General features: G+C 39.2%; 1 protein-coding gene across 3 annotated transcripts in view; it reads left to right on the top strand.

The window, feature by feature from the left end:
* LOC139965701 (uncharacterized) overlaps positions 1 to 19,909 on the top strand; it is a 51,881-nt gene that overhangs the window by 29,064 nt on the left and 2,908 nt on the right. For all 3 annotated transcript variants that reach the window (XM_071968342.1, XM_071968343.1, XM_071968341.1), the window contains 21 exons: positions 596 to 847; positions 2,364 to 2,468; positions 2,996 to 3,058; positions 5,341 to 5,583; positions 6,002 to 6,244; positions 7,402 to 7,632; positions 8,304 to 8,387; positions 9,137 to 9,379; positions 9,928 to 10,095; positions 11,079 to 11,246; positions 11,657 to 11,853; positions 12,288 to 12,426; positions 13,048 to 13,215; positions 13,681 to 13,932; positions 14,988 to 15,155; positions 15,625 to 15,876; positions 16,988 to 17,160; positions 17,899 to 17,973; positions 18,156 to 18,320; positions 19,074 to 19,302; positions 19,711 to 19,863. In XM_071968342.1, the coding sequence (XP_071824443.1) occupies positions 596 to 847; positions 2,364 to 2,468; positions 2,996 to 3,058; positions 5,341 to 5,583; positions 6,002 to 6,244; positions 7,402 to 7,632; positions 8,304 to 8,387; positions 9,137 to 9,379; positions 9,928 to 10,095; positions 11,079 to 11,246; positions 11,657 to 11,853; positions 12,288 to 12,426; positions 13,048 to 13,215; positions 13,681 to 13,932; positions 14,988 to 15,155; positions 15,625 to 15,876; positions 16,988 to 17,160; positions 17,899 to 17,973; positions 18,156 to 18,320; positions 19,074 to 19,302; positions 19,711 to 19,863 (3,771 nt within the window). The remainder of the gene's footprint in view (positions 1 to 595; positions 848 to 2,363; positions 2,469 to 2,995; positions 3,059 to 5,340; positions 5,584 to 6,001; positions 6,245 to 7,401; positions 7,633 to 8,303; positions 8,388 to 9,136; positions 9,380 to 9,927; positions 10,096 to 11,078; positions 11,247 to 11,656; positions 11,854 to 12,287; positions 12,427 to 13,047; positions 13,216 to 13,680; positions 13,933 to 14,987; positions 15,156 to 15,624; positions 15,877 to 16,987; positions 17,161 to 17,898; positions 17,974 to 18,155; positions 18,321 to 19,073; positions 19,303 to 19,710; positions 19,864 to 19,909) is intronic.

Raw genomic sequence — 19,909 nt, 5'->3', positions numbered from 1 at the left:
ATATGTGTAGTATTGTTTGTAGTATAGTGTATATTATAGTATATATATTTAGTATCGTATATAATATAGTATATATAGTGTATTTTCTGCATATATGCAATATATATTCTGTATATATAGTGTATATTCTGTATATATATAGTATCTATATACAGTATAGTATATATTCTATATATAAGCAAATGGTTCTGTATTAACCTTTACCTTACAGAACATAGAAGCAGGAAATGATGTTTACAAGAAATTGTAAATGACCTGTTCAGAGTCTGAGCAGTTTATGCGCAAATAAATTCATCATATTCCCTATTTCTATGTTAATCTAAACAGTGTGAGAAGCAGTAGTTTAAAGGATATTAACAGCTAGAGGAAGCATAATTTTTTTTATTTTGATGTAATGCTATCATGTTAACATCCCAGATAACTTTCTTGAAACTGTTAGAAAACAAATGTTTGACATTACAGAATAGTGATGATTCACCAATTCATATCATTCTGATTAATTAAATCTTTTATTGGTGGGAAGATTTACTAACTATTCTTGTTAAAGTGCGAGTGAAAAAATCAAATTAATTATGACCTTCGATATTATTTGTAGATGATCCATCTGGAGGATCAAGCGGATCGGTTACAAGCCGAGAACAACAAACTGACCGCTCAGGCTCAGCAAGATGCGGATGAATTGTTAAAACTAGCAGAAAGGGTACAACAGCAGGAACTGGACCTCACCATCAGCCAAGAAAAACACAGAACATGTCAAAAGGAGGTGACAAATAAAGACCAGACAGTCCTGAGACTGCAAGGTGAACTGGATACTACCCAGCAGCAGTATCAGGGATCAGCTGAAGAGGTAAGGGAAGGGGGCAGGAGGGGGGCATGTCATATATATAGAATGAAGAAGTGGTACTACCCAGCAGCAGTATCAGGGATCAGCTGAAGAGGTAAGGGAAGGGGGAAGGAGGGAGGTGTAGGAGGGGGAGGGGGCGTGTCATATCTATAGAATGAAGAAGTGGTATTTTAGATTACGAAGTGAACTGGATGCTACCCAGCAGTAGTATCACGGATCAGCTGAAGAGGTAAGGGAAGGGGGCAGCAGGGAGGTGTAGGGGGAGGGGGCATGTCATATATATAGAATGTAGAAGTGGTATTATAGATTACAAAGTGAACTGGATGCTACCCAGCAGCAGTATCACGGATCAGCTGAAGAGGTAAGAGTAGGGGACAGGAGGAAGGTATAGGAGGGGGGGGGGGCGATGGATGAAATAAATAGAATGAAGAAGTGGTATGTTAGATTACAAAGTGAACTGGATACTACCCAGCAGCAGTATCAGGGATCAGCTGAAGAGGTAAGGCAGGGGGCAGGAGGGAGGTGTGGGGGGGGGTCGGGCATGTCATATATATAGAATGAAGAATTGGTATTTAAGATTATAAAGTGAACTGGATACTACCCAGCAGCAGTATCCGGGATCAGCTGAAGAGTTAAGGAATGGGGGCAGGAGGGAGGTGTGGGGGGAGGGGAGGTGTCATATATATGGAATGAAGAAGTGGTATTTTAGATTACAAAGTGAACTGGATGCTACCCAGCAGCAGTATGACGGATCAGCTGAAGAGGTAAGGGAAGGGGGCAGGAGGGAGGTGTGGGGGGAGGGGAGGTGTCATATATATAGAATGAAGAAGTGGTATTTTAGATTACAAAGTGAACTGGATGCTACCCAGCAGCAGTATCATGGATCAGCTGAAGAGGTAAGGGAAGGAGGGAGATGTAGGAGGGGGAGGGATGGATGAAATAAATATTGAATAAAGATGAGGTATTTTTAAGGAGTTGGCCAGTATGTACCAGACAGTGTTGAGATAATAAGTTGAACTGGTTACTACCCAGAAGAAATATCAAGGATTATCTGAAGAGGTAAATGATGGAGGGGGTAGGGGGGTGAGGGGTGTGGATGGGGAGAGACTGGGACTGAGTGATGAGTGAGGAAAACAGATGTATCAGGTGTTTAACCAAGCCGTGATGTAATTGTGAAAAGGTAGCCTCTAAAAGTTTACACCGTTAACTGAACATTTCTCAGCCGCAATAATTTGAATGAGTAAATGTTAGAGGGAATGATTGAAGAGAGAGGGAGACAGAGAGATGGGGAAAGAAGGAAACGGATAGAAATAACTTGGATGATTGTGTAATATCATCACAAAACTATTGCAACATGGAGGATGCAGGTACAGTTATTGCCACACAGTGAAATGAGCTCTCCTCTATCAACAAGACGTGACTAGCCTGCAATATCTCACAGTCTTTGGATCGTTCAACTTTTAATCTCAGAATCTGTATGTGGAGGTCGATCATTTCGTGCCATTGTATATCTTCACAGGTTAAATCTCTGGAAGCGACCACCGGACAACTACAAACAAAGATCAAAGATATGCAGTCAGAGACAAGCGATCTTAGAGAGTCCTTGGACGTCAAAGAGAAAATGGTAATAATAAAGAGGACGATTGAGCTAGTTACACAACAAGTCCAAAACAGATCACTGAAAGATTGGTCACACTAGTGGCTGTGGAATTATTATGCAAGAATGCCATGGCTGTCATTTACTGAACAAAGCTGAACAAATCAATCCTTGGGGTTGGGCCTTCTCTTATAAAAATTTGCTCAGAATTTTTGAAAGAAATAAAATATGGTACAAGAATGGCCATATTGTGTAACATGTTTGCACGGTACCCTATGAGTAATTAGAGACATGTTTAAGGTAAGCAGCATGGGCAAAAGTATGTCTTGATTTTATCATGGAGCACACATAGTTACTAAGAGTCACCACATTGTCTGTATCTACAAAACTTTTACATTTATCCATAACCTGCAGTGTAGTAGTGTGACCATTAAGCCAGGGCAAGTTTAAATAAGTGATTGGGGTCTAAGAGGGTCCTGTGCAAGGGGGATATTTAAAAGGTGTTGTTGTATTGTATTATATTGTACACTAATTGTTTCTGTTTTTCTGAACAGATTGTTAGCAATGGAAAAGAAATTCAACAACTGCAGCTAAAGATTGAGCTAGCCGGTAAAGAGGTAAGTCAGGAATGATGATCACATTGACGACATCCAATGTCATAGATGGTGACTTCCATTTATTGGCTGAAGATGACCTACATATGCCACATTAACGACATTCAAATTATGACATTCTCAAGTCATGACTGATAATAACATGCTATAAATACACAACATCCAGCCTAACGACATCCTAATGACATCCAACTCCAGATTGGATGACATCCAACTCCAGATTGGATGACATCCAAATCCAGGTAGGATGATATTCAAATCCAGGTAGGATGACATCCAAATCCAGGTAGGATGGCAACCAAATCCAGGTAGGATGACATCCAAATACAGGTAGGATGACATCCAAATCCAGGTAGGATGGCATCCAAATCCAGGTAGGATGGCATCCAAATCCAGGTAGGATGACATCCAAATCCAGGTAGGATGGCATCCAAATCCAGGTAGGATGGCATCCAAATCCAGGTAGGATGACATCCAAATCCAGGTAGGATGACATCCAAATCCAGATAGGATGGCATCCAAATCCTGGTAGGATGACATCTAATTCCAGGTAGGATGGCATCCAAATCCTGGTAGGATGACATCCAAATCCAGGTAGGGTGACATCCAAATCCAGGTAGGATGGCATCAAAATCCAGGTAGGATGGCATCAAAATCAGGTAGGATGACATCCAAATCCAGGTAGGATGGCATCCAAATCCAGGTAGGATGACATCCAAATCCAGGTAGGATGACATCCCAACCCAGGTAGAATGGCATCCAAATCCAGGTAGGATGACATCCAAATCCAGGTAGGATGGCATCCAAATCCAGGTAGGATGACATCCCAACCCAGGTAGGATGGCATCCAAATCCAGGTAGGATGACATCCAAATCCAGGTAGGATGGCATCCAAATCCAGGTAGGATGACATCCCAACCCAGGTAGGATGGCATCCAAATCCAGGTAGGATGACATCCAAATCCAGGTAGGATGGCATCCAAATCCAGGTAGGATGGCATCCAAATCCAGGTAGGATGACATCCAAATCCAGGTAGGATGACATCCAAATCCAGATAGGATGGCATCCAAATCCTGGTAGGATGACATCTAATTCCAGGTAGGATGACATCCAAATCCAGGTAGGATGGCATCCAAAGCCTGGTAGGATGACATCCAACTCCAGGTAGGATGGCATCCAAATCCAGGTAGGATGGCATCCAAATCCAGGTAGGATGACATCCAAATCCAGATAGGATGGCATCAAAATCCAGGTAGGATGGCATCCAAATCCAGGTAGGATGACATCCAAATCCAGGTAGGATGGCATCAAAATCCAGGTAGGATGACATCCAAATCCAGGTAGGATGACATTCAAATCCAGGTAGGATGACATCCAAATCCAGGTAGGATGACATCCAAATCCAGGTAGGATGGCATCCCAACCCAGGTAGAATGGCATCCAAATCCAGGTAGGATGACATCCAAATCCAGGTAGGATGGCATCCAAATCCAGGTAGGATGACATCCCAACCCAGATAGGATGGCATCCAAATCCAGGTAGGATGACATCCAAATCCAGGTAGGATGGCATCCAAATCCAGGTAGGATGGCATCCAAATCCAGGTAGGATGACATCCAAATCCAGGTAGGATGACATCCAAATCCAGATAGGATGGCATCCAAATCCTGGTAGGATGACATCTAATTCCAGGTAGGATGACATCCAAATCCAGGTAGGATGGCATCCAAAGCCTGGTAGGATGACATCCAACTCCAGGTAGGATGGCATCCAAATCCAGGTAGGATGGCATCCAAATCCAGGTAGGATGACATCCAAATCCAGATAGGATGGCATCAAAATCCAGGTAGGATGGCATCCAAATCCAGGTAGGATGACATCCAAATCCAGGTAGGATGACATTCAAATCCAGGTAGGATGACATCCAAATCCAGGTAGGATGACATCCAAATCCAGGTAGGATGACATCCAAATCCAGTCTGATGAAGACATTTAAATGGAAAGTGATTACATTTAAAGTTAGGACTAATGATGACATTCATTTACATTAATGACCTGTATACTCCAGACTGATGAAAGTCCAATAGGCAGGTCTTTGTTAACACTAGCCTAACACACCACCACACCTACAACACTCACCTTACACACCACCATACCTACAACCCATCACCATGTATAAAAGTAAGATATTTATGCTGCAGTTCTTTTTTTGTGCTAAAAGTTCATTTCAGATGTTTAATGCTGTTTATGAATGCTTCTTATTTAATAATACTTAACATTACAGAATCAAAAATGCCTTGGATTGATCCACTCGTTGGAGCAGCAAATTGAGGTTCAGAAGCAAGAGTATGCTGACCTGAGAGAAGAAAGAAGCAAAGGATTAGCTGAACTGAGGAACATCTCCGATAAGACGGCAGAGTGCTTGAAAGAGAAGGAGAGAGAATGTGCGCAACATCTTGATGATTTAGATAACTTCAAGACTGAACTGGATAGAGCTCAGCAGCTTCATAGGTCAGCATTGGATCAGGTAGGACCATTCACTGACATCTCAAAGAAAACCTTGGATAAAGTTAGCTTGCTGTTCGATATCTGTCCGCATTAGTTGAAAGTCCGGAACTCTTCTGTATGAAATAGGTTATGATGATATAATTATCTGCTCAGACTTAATTGATCATTTTACATCACTGTTTTTGTCAGTTTTCTTTGTTTTAACTTAATATCGTTCATGAAAGGACGAAATCAAGAACAATTCATTCTTGACAAATTTGACTTGCACTGGAAACATCTCACATTAGACCTCAAAGTCTAACATTCGATCAAAAGCATTTCGTGGGTTCCCTTTTTCACAGTTTATTACGGTCATTGTTTAGGTAAATAATGATGATCCAGTATTTATGTCCTTTCATCGTGTATCTCTTCCGTCTTTTTCCTTTTCTCATTTCTAGATAACACAGCTAAGCAATAACCTTGAACAGCAGGAGGAGACTTTTAGCAAGTCCAAACAGGAGAACGCAAACCTGGAAGACCAGCTACAGAGGGCGCTATATGCTAAGGATGAGATTCAGACTGAATTAACGAACTACAAAGATCGTCATAACCAGGCAGTCTCTAGACTACAGAGAGCAGAGTCATCTGCAGCTAGTAATCAACAAAGAGTTGAAAAACAAATGTCTGATATTAAAACAAAGGTCTGTTCAAATTTCCACAATTCCTTCTTTACAAAGAACAAAGGTCCTATATAAACAACACAAAGGTCTGTTCAAATGTCCACAATTCCTTCTTTACAAAGGGTTGAAAAACAAATGTCTGATATAAAACCAAAGGTCTGTTCAAATTTCCACAATTCCTTCTTTACAAAGGGTTGAAAAACAAAGGTCCTATATAAAAAACACAAAGGTCTGTTCAAATTTCCACAATCCCTTCTTTACAAAGGGTTGAAAAACAAATGTCTGATATAAAAACAAAGGTCTGTTCAAATTTCCACAATTCCTTCTTTACAAAGGGTTGAAAAGCAAAGGTCCTATATAGAAAACACAAAGGTCTGTTCAAATTTCCATAATTCCTTCTTTACAAATGGTTGAAAAACAAAGGTCTTATATTAAAAAAACAAAAAGGTCTGTTCAAATTTCCACAATTCCTTCTTTACAAAGGGTTGAAAAACAAATGTCTGATATAAAACCAAAGGTCTGTTCAAATTTCCACAATTCCTTCTTTACAAAGGGTTGAAAAACAAAGGTCCTATATAAACAACACAAAGGTCTGTTCAAATTTCCACAATTCCTTCTTTACAGAGGGTTGAAAAACAAATGTCTGATATAAAAACAAATGTCTGTTCAAATTTCTACAAGTCCTTGTTCTCTTTAAGCTCTGCTTTGTTGCAAATCAATTCTGTCGATGATACAGTGTGACCATAAAAAACTCCAAATTTTCTTAGGGCTACTACCAATGAATAACTGAGCAACACAGATGTAGACTGTTGGCCATTCCATGAATCGTTTAGTCATTTATTATGCACATTGGAATCACATGGCACATAGAAGGAAAAAAATGAATTCGGGTGAAAGTCAATTTTTTTTTATACAAAACTGCTGCTAACTAAGAATGTGTGATATTGATACATCTCATTCTTCACTGATCATTATTTTTTGTCTCTTTTTTCTTTCTTTTGAATTGTTCTTGGGTTTGCTTTGATAGTAGACAAAAACTCTCTGCACTATGAATCTCTGTATATGTGAATAATTCTGCATGATTTCTTCAATCTCCATTCTGGTTGGGAAGAACTGTAAGCAACATAACAAGGTGTTGTTTCCCTTGTATCGTCTCTCTCTTTCTCTCTCTCTAACAGCTACAAGAGAAAGAGGAAGTGTCAGAAAAGGTCAAGAGGGAGGTCAAGAGGTTAGAGCATCAACTGAACCATAAACAGAATGAGATCAAACAGAGTGAAGAGGTCATAGGGTCACTGAACCAGGAAGTGTGCCGACTCAGAGCAGATCTGAGAGAGGCAAGAGACAAACTAGGGGAGATGGAGGAACAAGCATTGGAGACCAGAGGTGTCCTAGGAGAGAGGGAAAACAAGGTTGGTTTACTTTTGTTTTAAAATCAAATGTAAACTTTCACCTTCCTGGAATAATCTTGTTACCGGGGGAAAATAGTTGTCTGTAAGTTTTGATGCCATTTGGAGCCTTCCTGCTTATACCATTAATTGTAAACCCAATATGCATAATATAATTATTCATTGGGTATTTTGTCATATTTGGATGACAACAATGGCTGAGACACTTAAACCTCTGTAAGTTCTAAACTCAATTGATCATAAACAATGTGGGTTGCCTTAACAACACATCGTGACTAGCCAATGGAAACAGGCTGTGGCAGAGAGAATAATGTATAACCATAATTTACACTGTATAACAAAAACTTCTTTATAACTAACCTCTCGTAAATACCTTGTACAAATCAGTTTCTTATGAAACAGAGAAACTTGTAACATATTACTTATAACTATGGGTTGCTAACCAATGATTTCGTATCTGGTAGCTGCAATGAAAAACATGTAACATATTACTTATAACTATGGGTTGCTAACCGTTGATTTCTTATCTGGTAGCTGCAATGAAAAACATGTAACATATTACTTATAACTATGGGTTGCTAACCGTTGATTTCTTATCTGGTAGCTGCAATGAAAAACATGTAACATATTACTTATAACTATGGGTTGCTAACCGTTGATTTCTTATCTGGTAGCTGCAATTTATGGAAGAGCAGTTTAAGAAGACCCAGACAGAACTGAAGGATCACAAAGAGGACCATCATCATACTGATAAAGAGGTGAGATGAGTTTAAGAGGAAGTAGGGATGGGGGGAATAGTGCCGTGGGGGGATAGGGATGTGTGGGGGATAGGGATTTGGGGGAATAGTGGTGTGGGGAGAGTAGAGTCATGGGGGAATAGGGATGTGGGGGATAGGGATTTGGGGGGATAAGGATGAGGGGGGATAGTGGTTGTGGGGGGTGGGAGTAGGTATGTGGGGGAATCCGGGTGTGGGGGGAGAGAGTCATGGGGGGAATAGTGGTGTGGGAGTCGGGATGAGGGGGAATAGGGGTGTGGAGGGAATAGGGGTGTAGGTGAAGAGGGGATACAGGGATTGCTGCTTTCAGTTGTAACTATGGAGATGTACAACCTTTCAATATTAGCAGCTCGCTCATCACCAGGTCATGGTCACCAAAATAACTCAAAACAAAATCCTGATCATGAAACTGAATGATGACATCATTGGTAAACAACCTCCACTCTCAGCCTTGAATACTATTCATCCCTCAGAACATTGTTAATGTGATGAATACGTGATAACATTTTGTCTGGTGCAATATCATGGTTCTCTCTGGAATGCTGGTAGTATCTTACTGTACTAATGGCAATGGACACACTTCTGATTGTCTGCTCTCAATTATGATTTTACTGATTACAATTTCCGATTTACAGAGTGCACTAACATTGTAGTATGACACCTTCCATCAGTGAATACACATCTCTAGCATTCCATTCTTACTTTTGCTGTTTTTTGGTTTCTCCATACAGTTCACTGATAGAGAAGACACCATCAAGAAGCTACGGTTACATTCAAAGCAGATTGAAGACGAGCTGACAGTGAGGTCACAGCAGGTCACAGACCTGGAAGGGAAACTATCGGATGCAAGGTCAGAGGTCAAATCATTAAAAGATCAGAAGTCACACTCTAGGACAGAATTGGATAAGTTGGACCAGTCCTTACACCAGGCCAGATCGGAAATTATGACTGCAGCTCAAAAACATAAAGCTGAGGTATGTCGTTGCCAGAAGAATTCCATCTGACTTATTTGCCATTCTACATTTCTGTGCCTCGTTGGTCAGTCAAATTCTCTTTTTTTTACAGTTTAAGCAGTAATCTTGAAGTTAGCTTGTTTTCATCATTACCTTATGATGTTTTGTCATAGTGCAGTCGCTGCTAACAAAAGTGTGTGTAACAATGCCATGTCTGTTTCGCACGCAATGATTATTAATCAGTCGAATAATTCTTCAGTCAGTTGAAAATGTAGAGTTAGTAACAAAGCTATAACAGTGGTAAGTCAATGCAATAAGCTATTCATGAGACTCAAGATCTTGTCTTGAAATGATCTCGCTTTTTTCATATCTTGGCTGCATCAGATTGAAGAAAGATGATATGATTTTTATACACTACAACTATACACTTATTACTGCATGAAGATGTACCGCCTCTGTTGCAGGACTAAGTTACTTGTAATGCTTATACTAACAAACTCCTTCCATCTTTGTTTTTTTGTTTCCTTCTATTTTGCTGTTTCTTTATCAACGGTTATCGAATTCATCAGGCCAGTAAACTGGAACGACAGTCGAAGGATCTTGACATACAGCTTCAGGAATCGCAGAGGTTGAATGAGAATGTTCAAAGAGAACTAGGAAAACGAGAAAAGATGTTACAGAAAGCAGAGTCAGATGTTGGAAAACTCAAGGATGTCCTGAATGACAAATTAAATGAGGTAGGATTATGCAGTCTGGAAGGAATGGCTGGAAATAGCTGAATCAGGTTAAAATGGCTTTATTTAGATGAATCAGAGTGAAATTGCTTCATTTAGGTGAATTAAATTGAAATGGCTTTACGTAGGTGAATCAGAATGAAATGGCTATATTTAGGTGAATTAGATTGAAATGGCATTATGTATGTGAATTAGATTGAAATGAAACGACTTTATTTAGGTGAATTAGATTGAAATGGCCTTTATTTAGGTGAATTAGATTGAAATGGCTTTATTTAGGTGAATTAGATTGAAATGGCTTTATTTAGGTGAATCAGAGTGAAACGGCTTTATTTAGTTGAATTAGATTGAAATGGCTTTATTTAGGTGAATAAGATTGCCCACAAGTAGGATAGAACTACCATTTATATCAGCCAATTTTAAATATCTTTGTTTCACTGATGTGTTCTCTTGCAATTAGTGAATAAGTGAGCAGTAAGTAGCCTCATGGACGGTTTCAGTATTTTAAAAATGGAGTGGGGAGTGTGTGGCCCCGAGGTCATTCAAGCCAACTCCCATGTGGGGGGTCTGGGATCCTATCCAAGAAACAAGTTAAAGTTTAGATATGCATTCTGAGGCATGTTTAGGCTATAAATTATAAGTTAGGTTTATAGTTAGGTCTACATGCAAAGTTGTGCTATTAACTCCTTTTAATTTTTGGGGTGGGGTTGAAAAGGGGAGGGGGGTGTACTCCTAAGTGATTATTCCAAACATGACATGCAGTGTTGGAAATCCTTGTAGTACTTTCATGCCACTGTGAGATGCCTCCTTGTGTCATCGTAATGACCTTGTTGACTTTGTTTTGGTGTTTTACTGTACCTTGGGTGAGTTTATAGGAATGTGCTGTGATGTGCAGTTATATACAACAATGAAGTAACCATTATTCCCTCATATATGCACACCATTGATTTCATTTGATTACCCTGTCTGATTGATTCTCTGTCCAGTTGAGTCTTCTCGAGAGCCACCTTAAACAACTTGAAATGTCCATAAAAGGTAAAGATCACAAGATGGAGAAAATGAACCAGGAGAAAGCCCAGCTGAAAGGAGAAATAAATCTCTTAAGAGATGAGTTGAATTCAGCCAGAGAAAACTATAGGGTATCTGCACAAGAGGTAAGCCATAAAACAGCTGCTTGCATTTTGATAATAAAAAAGTGAAAAATCATGTTTTAATAATCCACCACCGACCAGATTCACTCAAGGTACACATGGAATGTTCTGTATGAATACCTTCCCAACCGAATTGACCATCCCACATCCTATCCTATTTACCAATTTGTATGTGTTTTGTATGTGCATAATAGGTTAGGCCTAGGTGCATCTGCATTGAAAGTGTTCTACTTCAGTGAATGACACTTGTATGTAGCAGACTTTTGTATGCTGTCGCACACCTCCCCCATGGTGAGAAATCAATGAAAATATTGAAATTATGTCTTTTGCTGTCATTCATTCTAGGTTACAACTGTTTTACTTCCTTTACTTTCACTTATTAATTATTTTGATCACTCCTTGGCTCCTTACAGTTGGCACATCACCAAGAAAGACTTTTAATCTTAGAGGGCAGTGTTCAATCCACGCAAGAACAATTGAGTTGTAGGGTAACTGAAGTTGTCAGGTTCGAACAGTCACACCGGAGGCTCCAGTCCGAGATCAAAACGCTGAAGGAACAATTGAGTAATGAAGAACAAGCAACAGATGAAATGAAACAATCCACCACAAGGTGAGAGTTGATGTTATGTTTGATTCAGGGGTGTATATTTAAAGTTGTGTATGTACTCAATTTCTTGTTGTATGCTAGTACTCACTGAACAATAGATGGAGTATCATTTGTACTCACCCAACAAGCAAAAACTTTAGACCCCAAACAAACATATAAGCCATAAGTCTTAGTGTCAGTAAAACTCTGGTACCTCTCACCTGTGTGATGTTGATGTCACCTCTCCCCACCCCCCCTCCCCTTCCCTCTGTTAATAACCTTACTACTGAACTGGGGTCAATGTTTGGTATGATTTTATGTTGATCTAGATGCAATAAACTACGTACATATTTAACATATGAAGCTATTCAGTTGTTCGTTTATTTCAGTTGTTTGTTTATGCATGCTTGATTCCTTATGGCATCTTATTTGTCGGTGTTTGATTCGTTGATTTATAGATTAAAAGAAGAATTAAATTGGACGCAGCAAGAACTGGAAGGCCAGGAACAACAATGTCAGGTGTATAAATCAGAGAGGAGAGAACACGAGGCAAGAATTGAGGAACTGGAAATGGAAAATAAAAGAACGCAAGATGAGGTGAGTGATCTCTGATCTAGGAATGTCTCACACCCCAACCCCTGACCCTACCTCCACCCCTGCAATGAAATTGCTTACTCATGCATCAATGCATACATGACTGCTAGAAACCTTTGTTGTCATGGAGATGTCAATCACTATCTGGTTGCTCTTGATGACAAGATTGTTGGAAGAAAGTATGTCATGATTCACAAGTTTAGGCTTATGAATGTGTGTTGTAGACTGGAATATAATTTGAATAAACATTTCACTTCTAGGTAAATAAAAGGGAATTTTAAGTTTAGTAGGTTATAAGAAAAGTATATTCATTATCAGGAATACAGAATGGAAATTATCTTATTGTCATACTCATGTGAAGGAGAAGGAATAAAGAGGATCTTTTTTTTTTCACTGACTCTTCTCTCCCAATGGCAATACAATATTTGTATGAAATATGTGATCCATTTGTCATGTTGCTTGCTAAAAAGTACATAGTTTAAGATATTTTTTGTAGGCTGCATGAGCTGTGATGTGTGCTGTTGAACTTTGAGTCCAAAAAGTTCAGGTAAAAGAATGTGTTCTATTGTTATTAAAGTAAAGTATACATCATTTCAAAGTTCATATAATATTTCCTTTGGTCAGGTGGTCAGGTTACAAGCTTCTGTGAAAACTTCACAAGATAACCTTTCGACAGAGAGACAAAAGATGGAACAGTTAACAAAGGAATTAGGAAAAGTCAAATCGGAGATGTATCAGAGAGAAACGGAGCTTAAGGACGCAAACCGACAACTAAAAGATGACGAATATCAGGTACGATTCGTGACCTCTAACTTCAACATGGTCAAGACTTATATATCTTGTATGTCAGGAATTGTACATTCTAGTTGGATGTATTTGAAAGAGATATTCCATTCATCAGATAAAATAACAAGCATCATCAAGTCAGGTTGCAGGTAGTCGTGTAGTAAATGTACAGCTTGTGTATATAAATTACCAAAAATCGTCACAAATAGTTTAACGTGTGGTCTGAATCATACAATAGAAGCAGCAGCATAATCGTTGATCACCAAAATTGACTCGGTGAGTTATGGGCAATATATCATGATATATATCAAATATCATATCAACAACTGCAATGTATCATAAAGATTGAAAAATATTGAAAGACTGCCCTCTGTTTCTTAAAAAGTTTTAAGATTTTGAAATGATTTTGTGTCGCATTTTGTTCATTTTCGTATAAAGTTCAAAATGATTTTGTGTGTTAAAATATTTCAGATGACAGAGAAGGACAACAGAATTCTCCAGCTGGAGAGTGATTTGTCTTCATTACAAGTCAAGATGCACAAACTGAAAGATGAGCTGACGGAGAGAGACAGCCAGCTACGACTGACGAGGATGAATCTAGAAACAGTCAAGAAGCAAGGACAACTACAGGAGGAACAATTGGAGAAAAATCAGGAGAGCTTAACCCAGCTACAGAGTGACGTAGATCTGAGAGAGGAAAGCCTACAGACCTACAAAACAGAGGTAAGATACTGTATAAACTAAGAGTCTGATTGTATGTAACAGAGTGATTTGGGTCTGAGAGAGGAGAGTCTGCAGACCTATAAAACAGAGGTAAGATACTGTATAAACTAAGAGTCTGATTGTATGTAACAGAGTGATTTAGGTCTGAGAGAGGAAAGCCTGCAGACCTATAAAACAGAGGTAAGATACTGTATAAACTAAGAGTCTGATTGTATGTAACAGAGTGATTTAGGTCAGAGAGAGGAAAGCCTGCAGACCTATAAAACAGAGGTAAGATACTGTATAAACTAAGAGTCTGATTGTATGTAACAGAGTGATTTAGGTCTGAGAGAGGAGAGCCTGCAGACCTACAAAACAGAGGTAAGATACTGTATAAACTAAGAGTCTGATTGTATGTAACAGAGTGATTTAGGTCAGAGAGAGGAAAGCCTGCAGACCTATAAAACAGAGGTAAGATACTGTATAAACTAAGAGTCTGATTGTATGTAACAGAGTGATTTAGGTCTAAGAGAGGAATGCCTGCAGACCTAAAAGACAGAGGTAAGATACTGTATAAACTAAGAGTCTGATTGTATGTAACAGAGTGATTTAGGTCAGAGAGAGGAAAGCCTGCAGACCTATAAAACAGAGGTAAGATACTGTATAAACTAAGAGTCTGATTGTATGTAACAGAGTGATTTAGGTCTGAGAGAGGAGAGCCTGCAGACTGTGAATCTTGGAGTATACACTTGACATACTATTGATTGCAGTAACAACACGTATGACTTTCATTTTTCTGTATGATGTGCATTCAAGGGTTCTCCAGCCAGGCTGGATTTCCAGGCATCGCAGATTTCCTGTGAACCTGGTCGGAATGTTCGCAAGGTTTTCCAGCCTTTTCTTAGCGTTTTGCAAGTTTGTTTTTGCTTACTTTCATGACACATATTCTGCTGATTTCACTTGATTAGAACCCTTTGGATTTTTCTCCTTTAGTTAACTCTTTTCATATTCATATTTCTTGTAGTGTGACAAATTGCTTTACATCTCACCATATCTCATTTAACTACCCCAATTAGCTGCATGAAACACTCGAGAAACTGCAAGAGATGAAGAGACACTTAGCAGAGGTCGAAGGTCAACACAAGGAAGCAATGGATCAGTTGGGAGAGAGGGCAGGATTAGCTGCTAGACTTCAGTCAGAATTATCCCGAACTGATCAACAGAATCAAGGTTTATCTGATGAGGTAAAGAATCTCTCCAAGTGAGGTGATATTTTTCATTGTCAACATGTAAATCATTTCACTAATTATTCTTGAAAATCCTCTTACATTATGGCTCTCAAATAAACATGGAGGTAGTTTGAGTGATTTTGAGGAATTTGTGGTTAATCTGTCACAACTATATCATCTAAAATTAAATTTTCAGTCTCCTAATGTGTCTTCCCAGAGCTGATGCTTTTCGGTTCCATTCTTGACAATGAGCACCTTTCACTAAAGCAGCCCACTTTGCTTATAGGAGATGTCAAATCTGCAATTGAAACAGCCCTCTATAAGGTTCCGTTTTAAGAACAGTCACATTGTGCAAAAAAAAGTGATATATCTCTTTATATTGTGTTTACTCTATTTCAACCTTTTACGTGACTAATGATTCATCCCGTTAGGACAATTTGCTGATGTGTTTGAATATTCCTAAACATCTCATCAAACAAAACAGATCGCAGTCTACGAAGACAAATTGAAAAAGCTTCGCAGTGAATTGCAGAAGGTCAAGGAGCTGAATCATAGGAGTGAGGATGAGGTCAGAAGTTATGAGATCCAACTTCAGGAGGTCAATTCTCAGTTGACCCAGGTCAGTGGCAAACGGCAGCAGGCAGTGCAAGAGGTCACCATGAGAGAAGAACAGATCGTGGTGTTGAAGGTGGAGCTGGCCGCCATGAAAGAAAAACTTAGACATAAGACTGAAGAGGTTAGTCGGTATAATCCGTCGTAAAAACCGATATGGTATCAAAGCTGTAGTTTGCATCAAACTTGTCACAATGTCTTGAAACCGAGTTCAACCATTACGGAAAGTAAAATACCAGGCATGAGCTTTATCCGTGAATTCGCGGAATATCCGTGATTTCTTTACTACCTCGGGGAAAAATACTATTATCCTAACACACTGTAACATATGCAAACTGGAGCCTATACAGCAATGTTTGCATAGTTCCGTTTTTTTTTTTTTACCCAAGGCTCATCACTGAAATACTGGGAAACGTAGTCTGTTACTCAGACTTGTATTAAGTCTTTACCTGTATTCCAGTAAAGTTGTCTGTAATCCTACTTGCCCCTGGGGTGGGGAGGGAGGGAGGGAGGGGGCATGTCGGTAATCTTGTACAGATACTAGTGCCAGACTTAAGGCTCATACTCACTTTTAAAGTCTTGCAATCATACTCTTACTCATAACAAGAGGATTCCACTTGTGTCATGCATTAGTCATGCTGTTTTACTCACTCTTCAAGCCTACTGTTACATTAGTTCACTTCGATTCACACAAGGAATGATAAAGTCATGGTGTTAAATGTCAGAGGCTGCAATTGATATGAAGCAACATGAAGTTTATCGGAGACAAACAATTTATAGAATTACTTTATATAATTACTAATTTTAATAGTAATAACTAATTTGTTGAAACTCACTAATATGTAGGAACCAAATGATTATAACCACATAGGCCAGTTAGTGGAGGGTGTTTGGCTGTTTGTGAATGTAAAGTGGTTCGTCGGAAGGAAAAGTTACAAGGCATCACCATATAAAAGTAGTAAACTATTATTGAAATACCATAGAAACAATACACCAGTCTCTGGTTAAAACCAAGAAAGATTCTTGTAAAGTATAAATGAAAAACAGCATAACAAAACTGAATGACACTACTCTAAATTAGGGGAATCCACAGGACTAGTTTTGGGAGAACCTGCAGATAAACCATTTTTTTTTTTTTGCAGATTCAAATCTTGAAGACCAATTTTAAAGATTAAAGTTATGATTGGGATCATTTTAATCCAAATTATGTTTTTTTTTTTTCTTTTCTTATTCAGGCCGATCGGATCAGTAGAACGTTGACCGATTTGCAAGCAAAGAGAGACGACGCACAGATGGAGAACGATCAACTGAGGGCGTCTCTGAGGGAGGCCAGGACTAGCGGAGATAAATTACACAAAGAGAGTGAACTAGTGGTCAGTAACGTCAACACCTGGGTCCAGGAACAGAGGTGAGTCTGAGCCGGGGGACGTAGAACGGGATCACTGATCGTTTTAATCGTTTTAAAACTACAACCGACTAAACGGGATGAATGGGATTGATAAACATGTTGACTAACATTGTCAAAGAATTATGTATGCATTGGTTGATGTGCTCCATTACAGCTGAAATCATGCGGTTAATGCGGCAGCGATGTGTATTGCAGGACTATATATTCCCTCAGTAAATGCTATGCTCATACAAAGGAAATTTTACTTGCAGAGAAACTGCTGTAAGCATCCTTGTTTGCTGTTGGTGGTGTAATTATACAAATGATTTTGCTGACTTGGACATTGTTTGCAAGAAAAGTTGAAATGATTTATAGAATCAAATAAATAACAAGAGACACTTTTGCTGTTACTCTCAACAACAACCATATTCCCAATCAATGCATGCAATACTGTTATAAAGAGAAAGTGGAGGCATTGAACTTCAAACTCTCCCATAACCCATGTGTTGGTTTTATCCGTGCTAACACTAATAACACTTTATAACGAGTAGTTACGTTTGGGCTCAGAGGACACGATGGTGAGTAACGTGATTTCAGAAACAGAAGTAAAGACAAAAAGAAAATTTCTTCTTGATGACCAGTGGTAGAAGATGAGAAAACTGTTTGTGGATTGCCTTACATTTGTAGAGTCTGCTTTAAGCCATATTGTTATTTTTTGTTAAGATATGTCATCATTGTAATTAATTTTGCCTCTTCCAGACAAGCCAATGAGAAGCTGGCTTTGAAGATCAAGGACCAATCCCGTGTCATTCAAACTTTGACCTCAGAGAAAGAGTAAGTAGACAGTTTTTAGAAGTATTCATGGAATAGAAGGTTAGGTAAACTGGTAAACAGTGAATTCAGGGAGTTTGTATTCACCTTGGAGTGGGAATTAATAACAATTAATAAAAATTTGTCACATCGTTCTTGGTGTTAGAACTAATTTCAAATACTTTTTTTTTGTACTTTCATTGAAGGAAACTGGAAGAAGAGAACAGAAATCTTATGGCCAGTATTGAGCCTCTGACTGCCGAGAGAGATAACTTGCTTGTCGCCGCTGAACATTTGAGGACAGTGGAGAACCAATCAGCTCACCAGCAGGCCCTCCTAGAGCAGATGAAGAGTAGAATAGAGGAACATGAGTGAGTAGAGATCATCCTCAAAGGGATTTAGAGAATAGAGAGAGGAGATAATCCTCGAAGGGATATGGAGAATAGAGATCATCCTCAAAGGGATTTAGAGAATAGGGGAAGATATAATCCTCAAGGGATTTAGAGAATAGGGGTAGAGATCATCCTTGAAGGGATATAGAGAATAGAGATCATCCACAAAGGGACTTAGAGAACAGGGGAAGAGATAATCCTTGATGGGATTTAGAGAGTAGAGATAATCCTTGAAGGGACTTAGAGAATAGGGGGAAGAGATATTCCTTTAAGGGATTTAGAGAATAGAGTGTAGAGATAATCCTTGAAGGGATTTAGAGAATAGAGAGTGGAGATAATCCTCAAAGGGATTTAGAGAAGAGGGGGTAGATATTATTACCCTCTCTTAGGGTAAAACATTCAAAAGATAAAGGGATCATCAAACTTAACTCCTTCAAGTCAGTGGACAAAACTGCAGCATCAAAGCTAGTCAACTTTGGAGATCAGTTTGTGGTTGCCACTGAATACTAGGGATGATAGTAAACTGAAGCCATCTTTGTAAAGAATTCATATTTAGTCATTCAAGCCCAGAGCAAATGTCACTCGCATTTGTAACCCCATACTGGATTCTCTCATTGATGAAGTGCTTGAGCTAGAAGAAGTGCTAAAAAACAAGAAGGTTCTTTTGTGGAATTTATTGATCTTTTATGACTTTCAAATTATGTCATCTGTTGGGTTTTTTGACGCACATAGGACATCCGAGGGTCACGAGTTATCAGAGAAACAGTCGACCATAGAGGATCTTCATCTCAGACTGAAAGGTAACGTGAACTCAATCCAGCAGCTGAACGAACAGCTGAACTCTCTGAATCGGGAGAATATCCGCATCAGATCAGAGTTGGAGAAGGAGAGGAGTGCAAACCAGAGCTTACATCTCGAGATGGAGAAGCGGGCAGACATCATCAGCACATTAAAGTCAAGAGTAAGTACTGACAGACATTAAGGATCCAGACTGGTGCTCTAACTCTTTGTGGTCTGAAAAAATAATATACTTGGTGGAATATTGCACCTTGTGTTAGTTAGTTTGCAGATCACATTTTCCCACTCAATTTGCAATTCCTGTTCATAAAAGGAGACCTTAGTTCCCTCTCCCTCTTCAACTGATGTCCTGGTTGGATCTTTGGTCAGAGTCCGGTGTTTTAGGTAGTTTTTTAGTGAAACATAATAACATTCTAGAAACATAAAACTGCTACGAGGAGGCAAGGAATTTACACTGGTGTAATGACAAGTATAGTGTAAATGTGTTGTTCACAGTGCTTCTTTTATCTGTACTATATGTTAATTTTCATGTGCACGTCTCAATCTTTGATTTCCTTTTACCCGTGCACAGCTTGATAGCAATCGTTTAAATCAACACGTGTCTAATGAGGATTCGCCTCCCAGGACCTCAGGGATGATGCGTACTGGAGGGCTGTCTGACTCAGCCTACGGTTCAGTGTTAGAACGAGGTCTAATGAGGTCATCTCTCAAGGACAGTAGAAAGGTGAGGTTTCTGGTCATAGGTTCTCATAGTGGAAACCATTGTTGCT

This window comes from Apostichopus japonicus, chromosome 3, assembly GCF_037975245.1.
Source record: "Apostichopus japonicus isolate 1M-3 chromosome 3, ASM3797524v1, whole genome shotgun sequence".
NCBI classification, from domain to species: Eukaryota; Metazoa; Echinodermata; class Holothuroidea; order Aspidochirotida; family Stichopodidae; genus Apostichopus; species Apostichopus japonicus.
The sequence above is the reverse complement of the archived record's forward strand: the minus strand, read 5'-3'. Positions and strand labels throughout refer to the sequence as shown.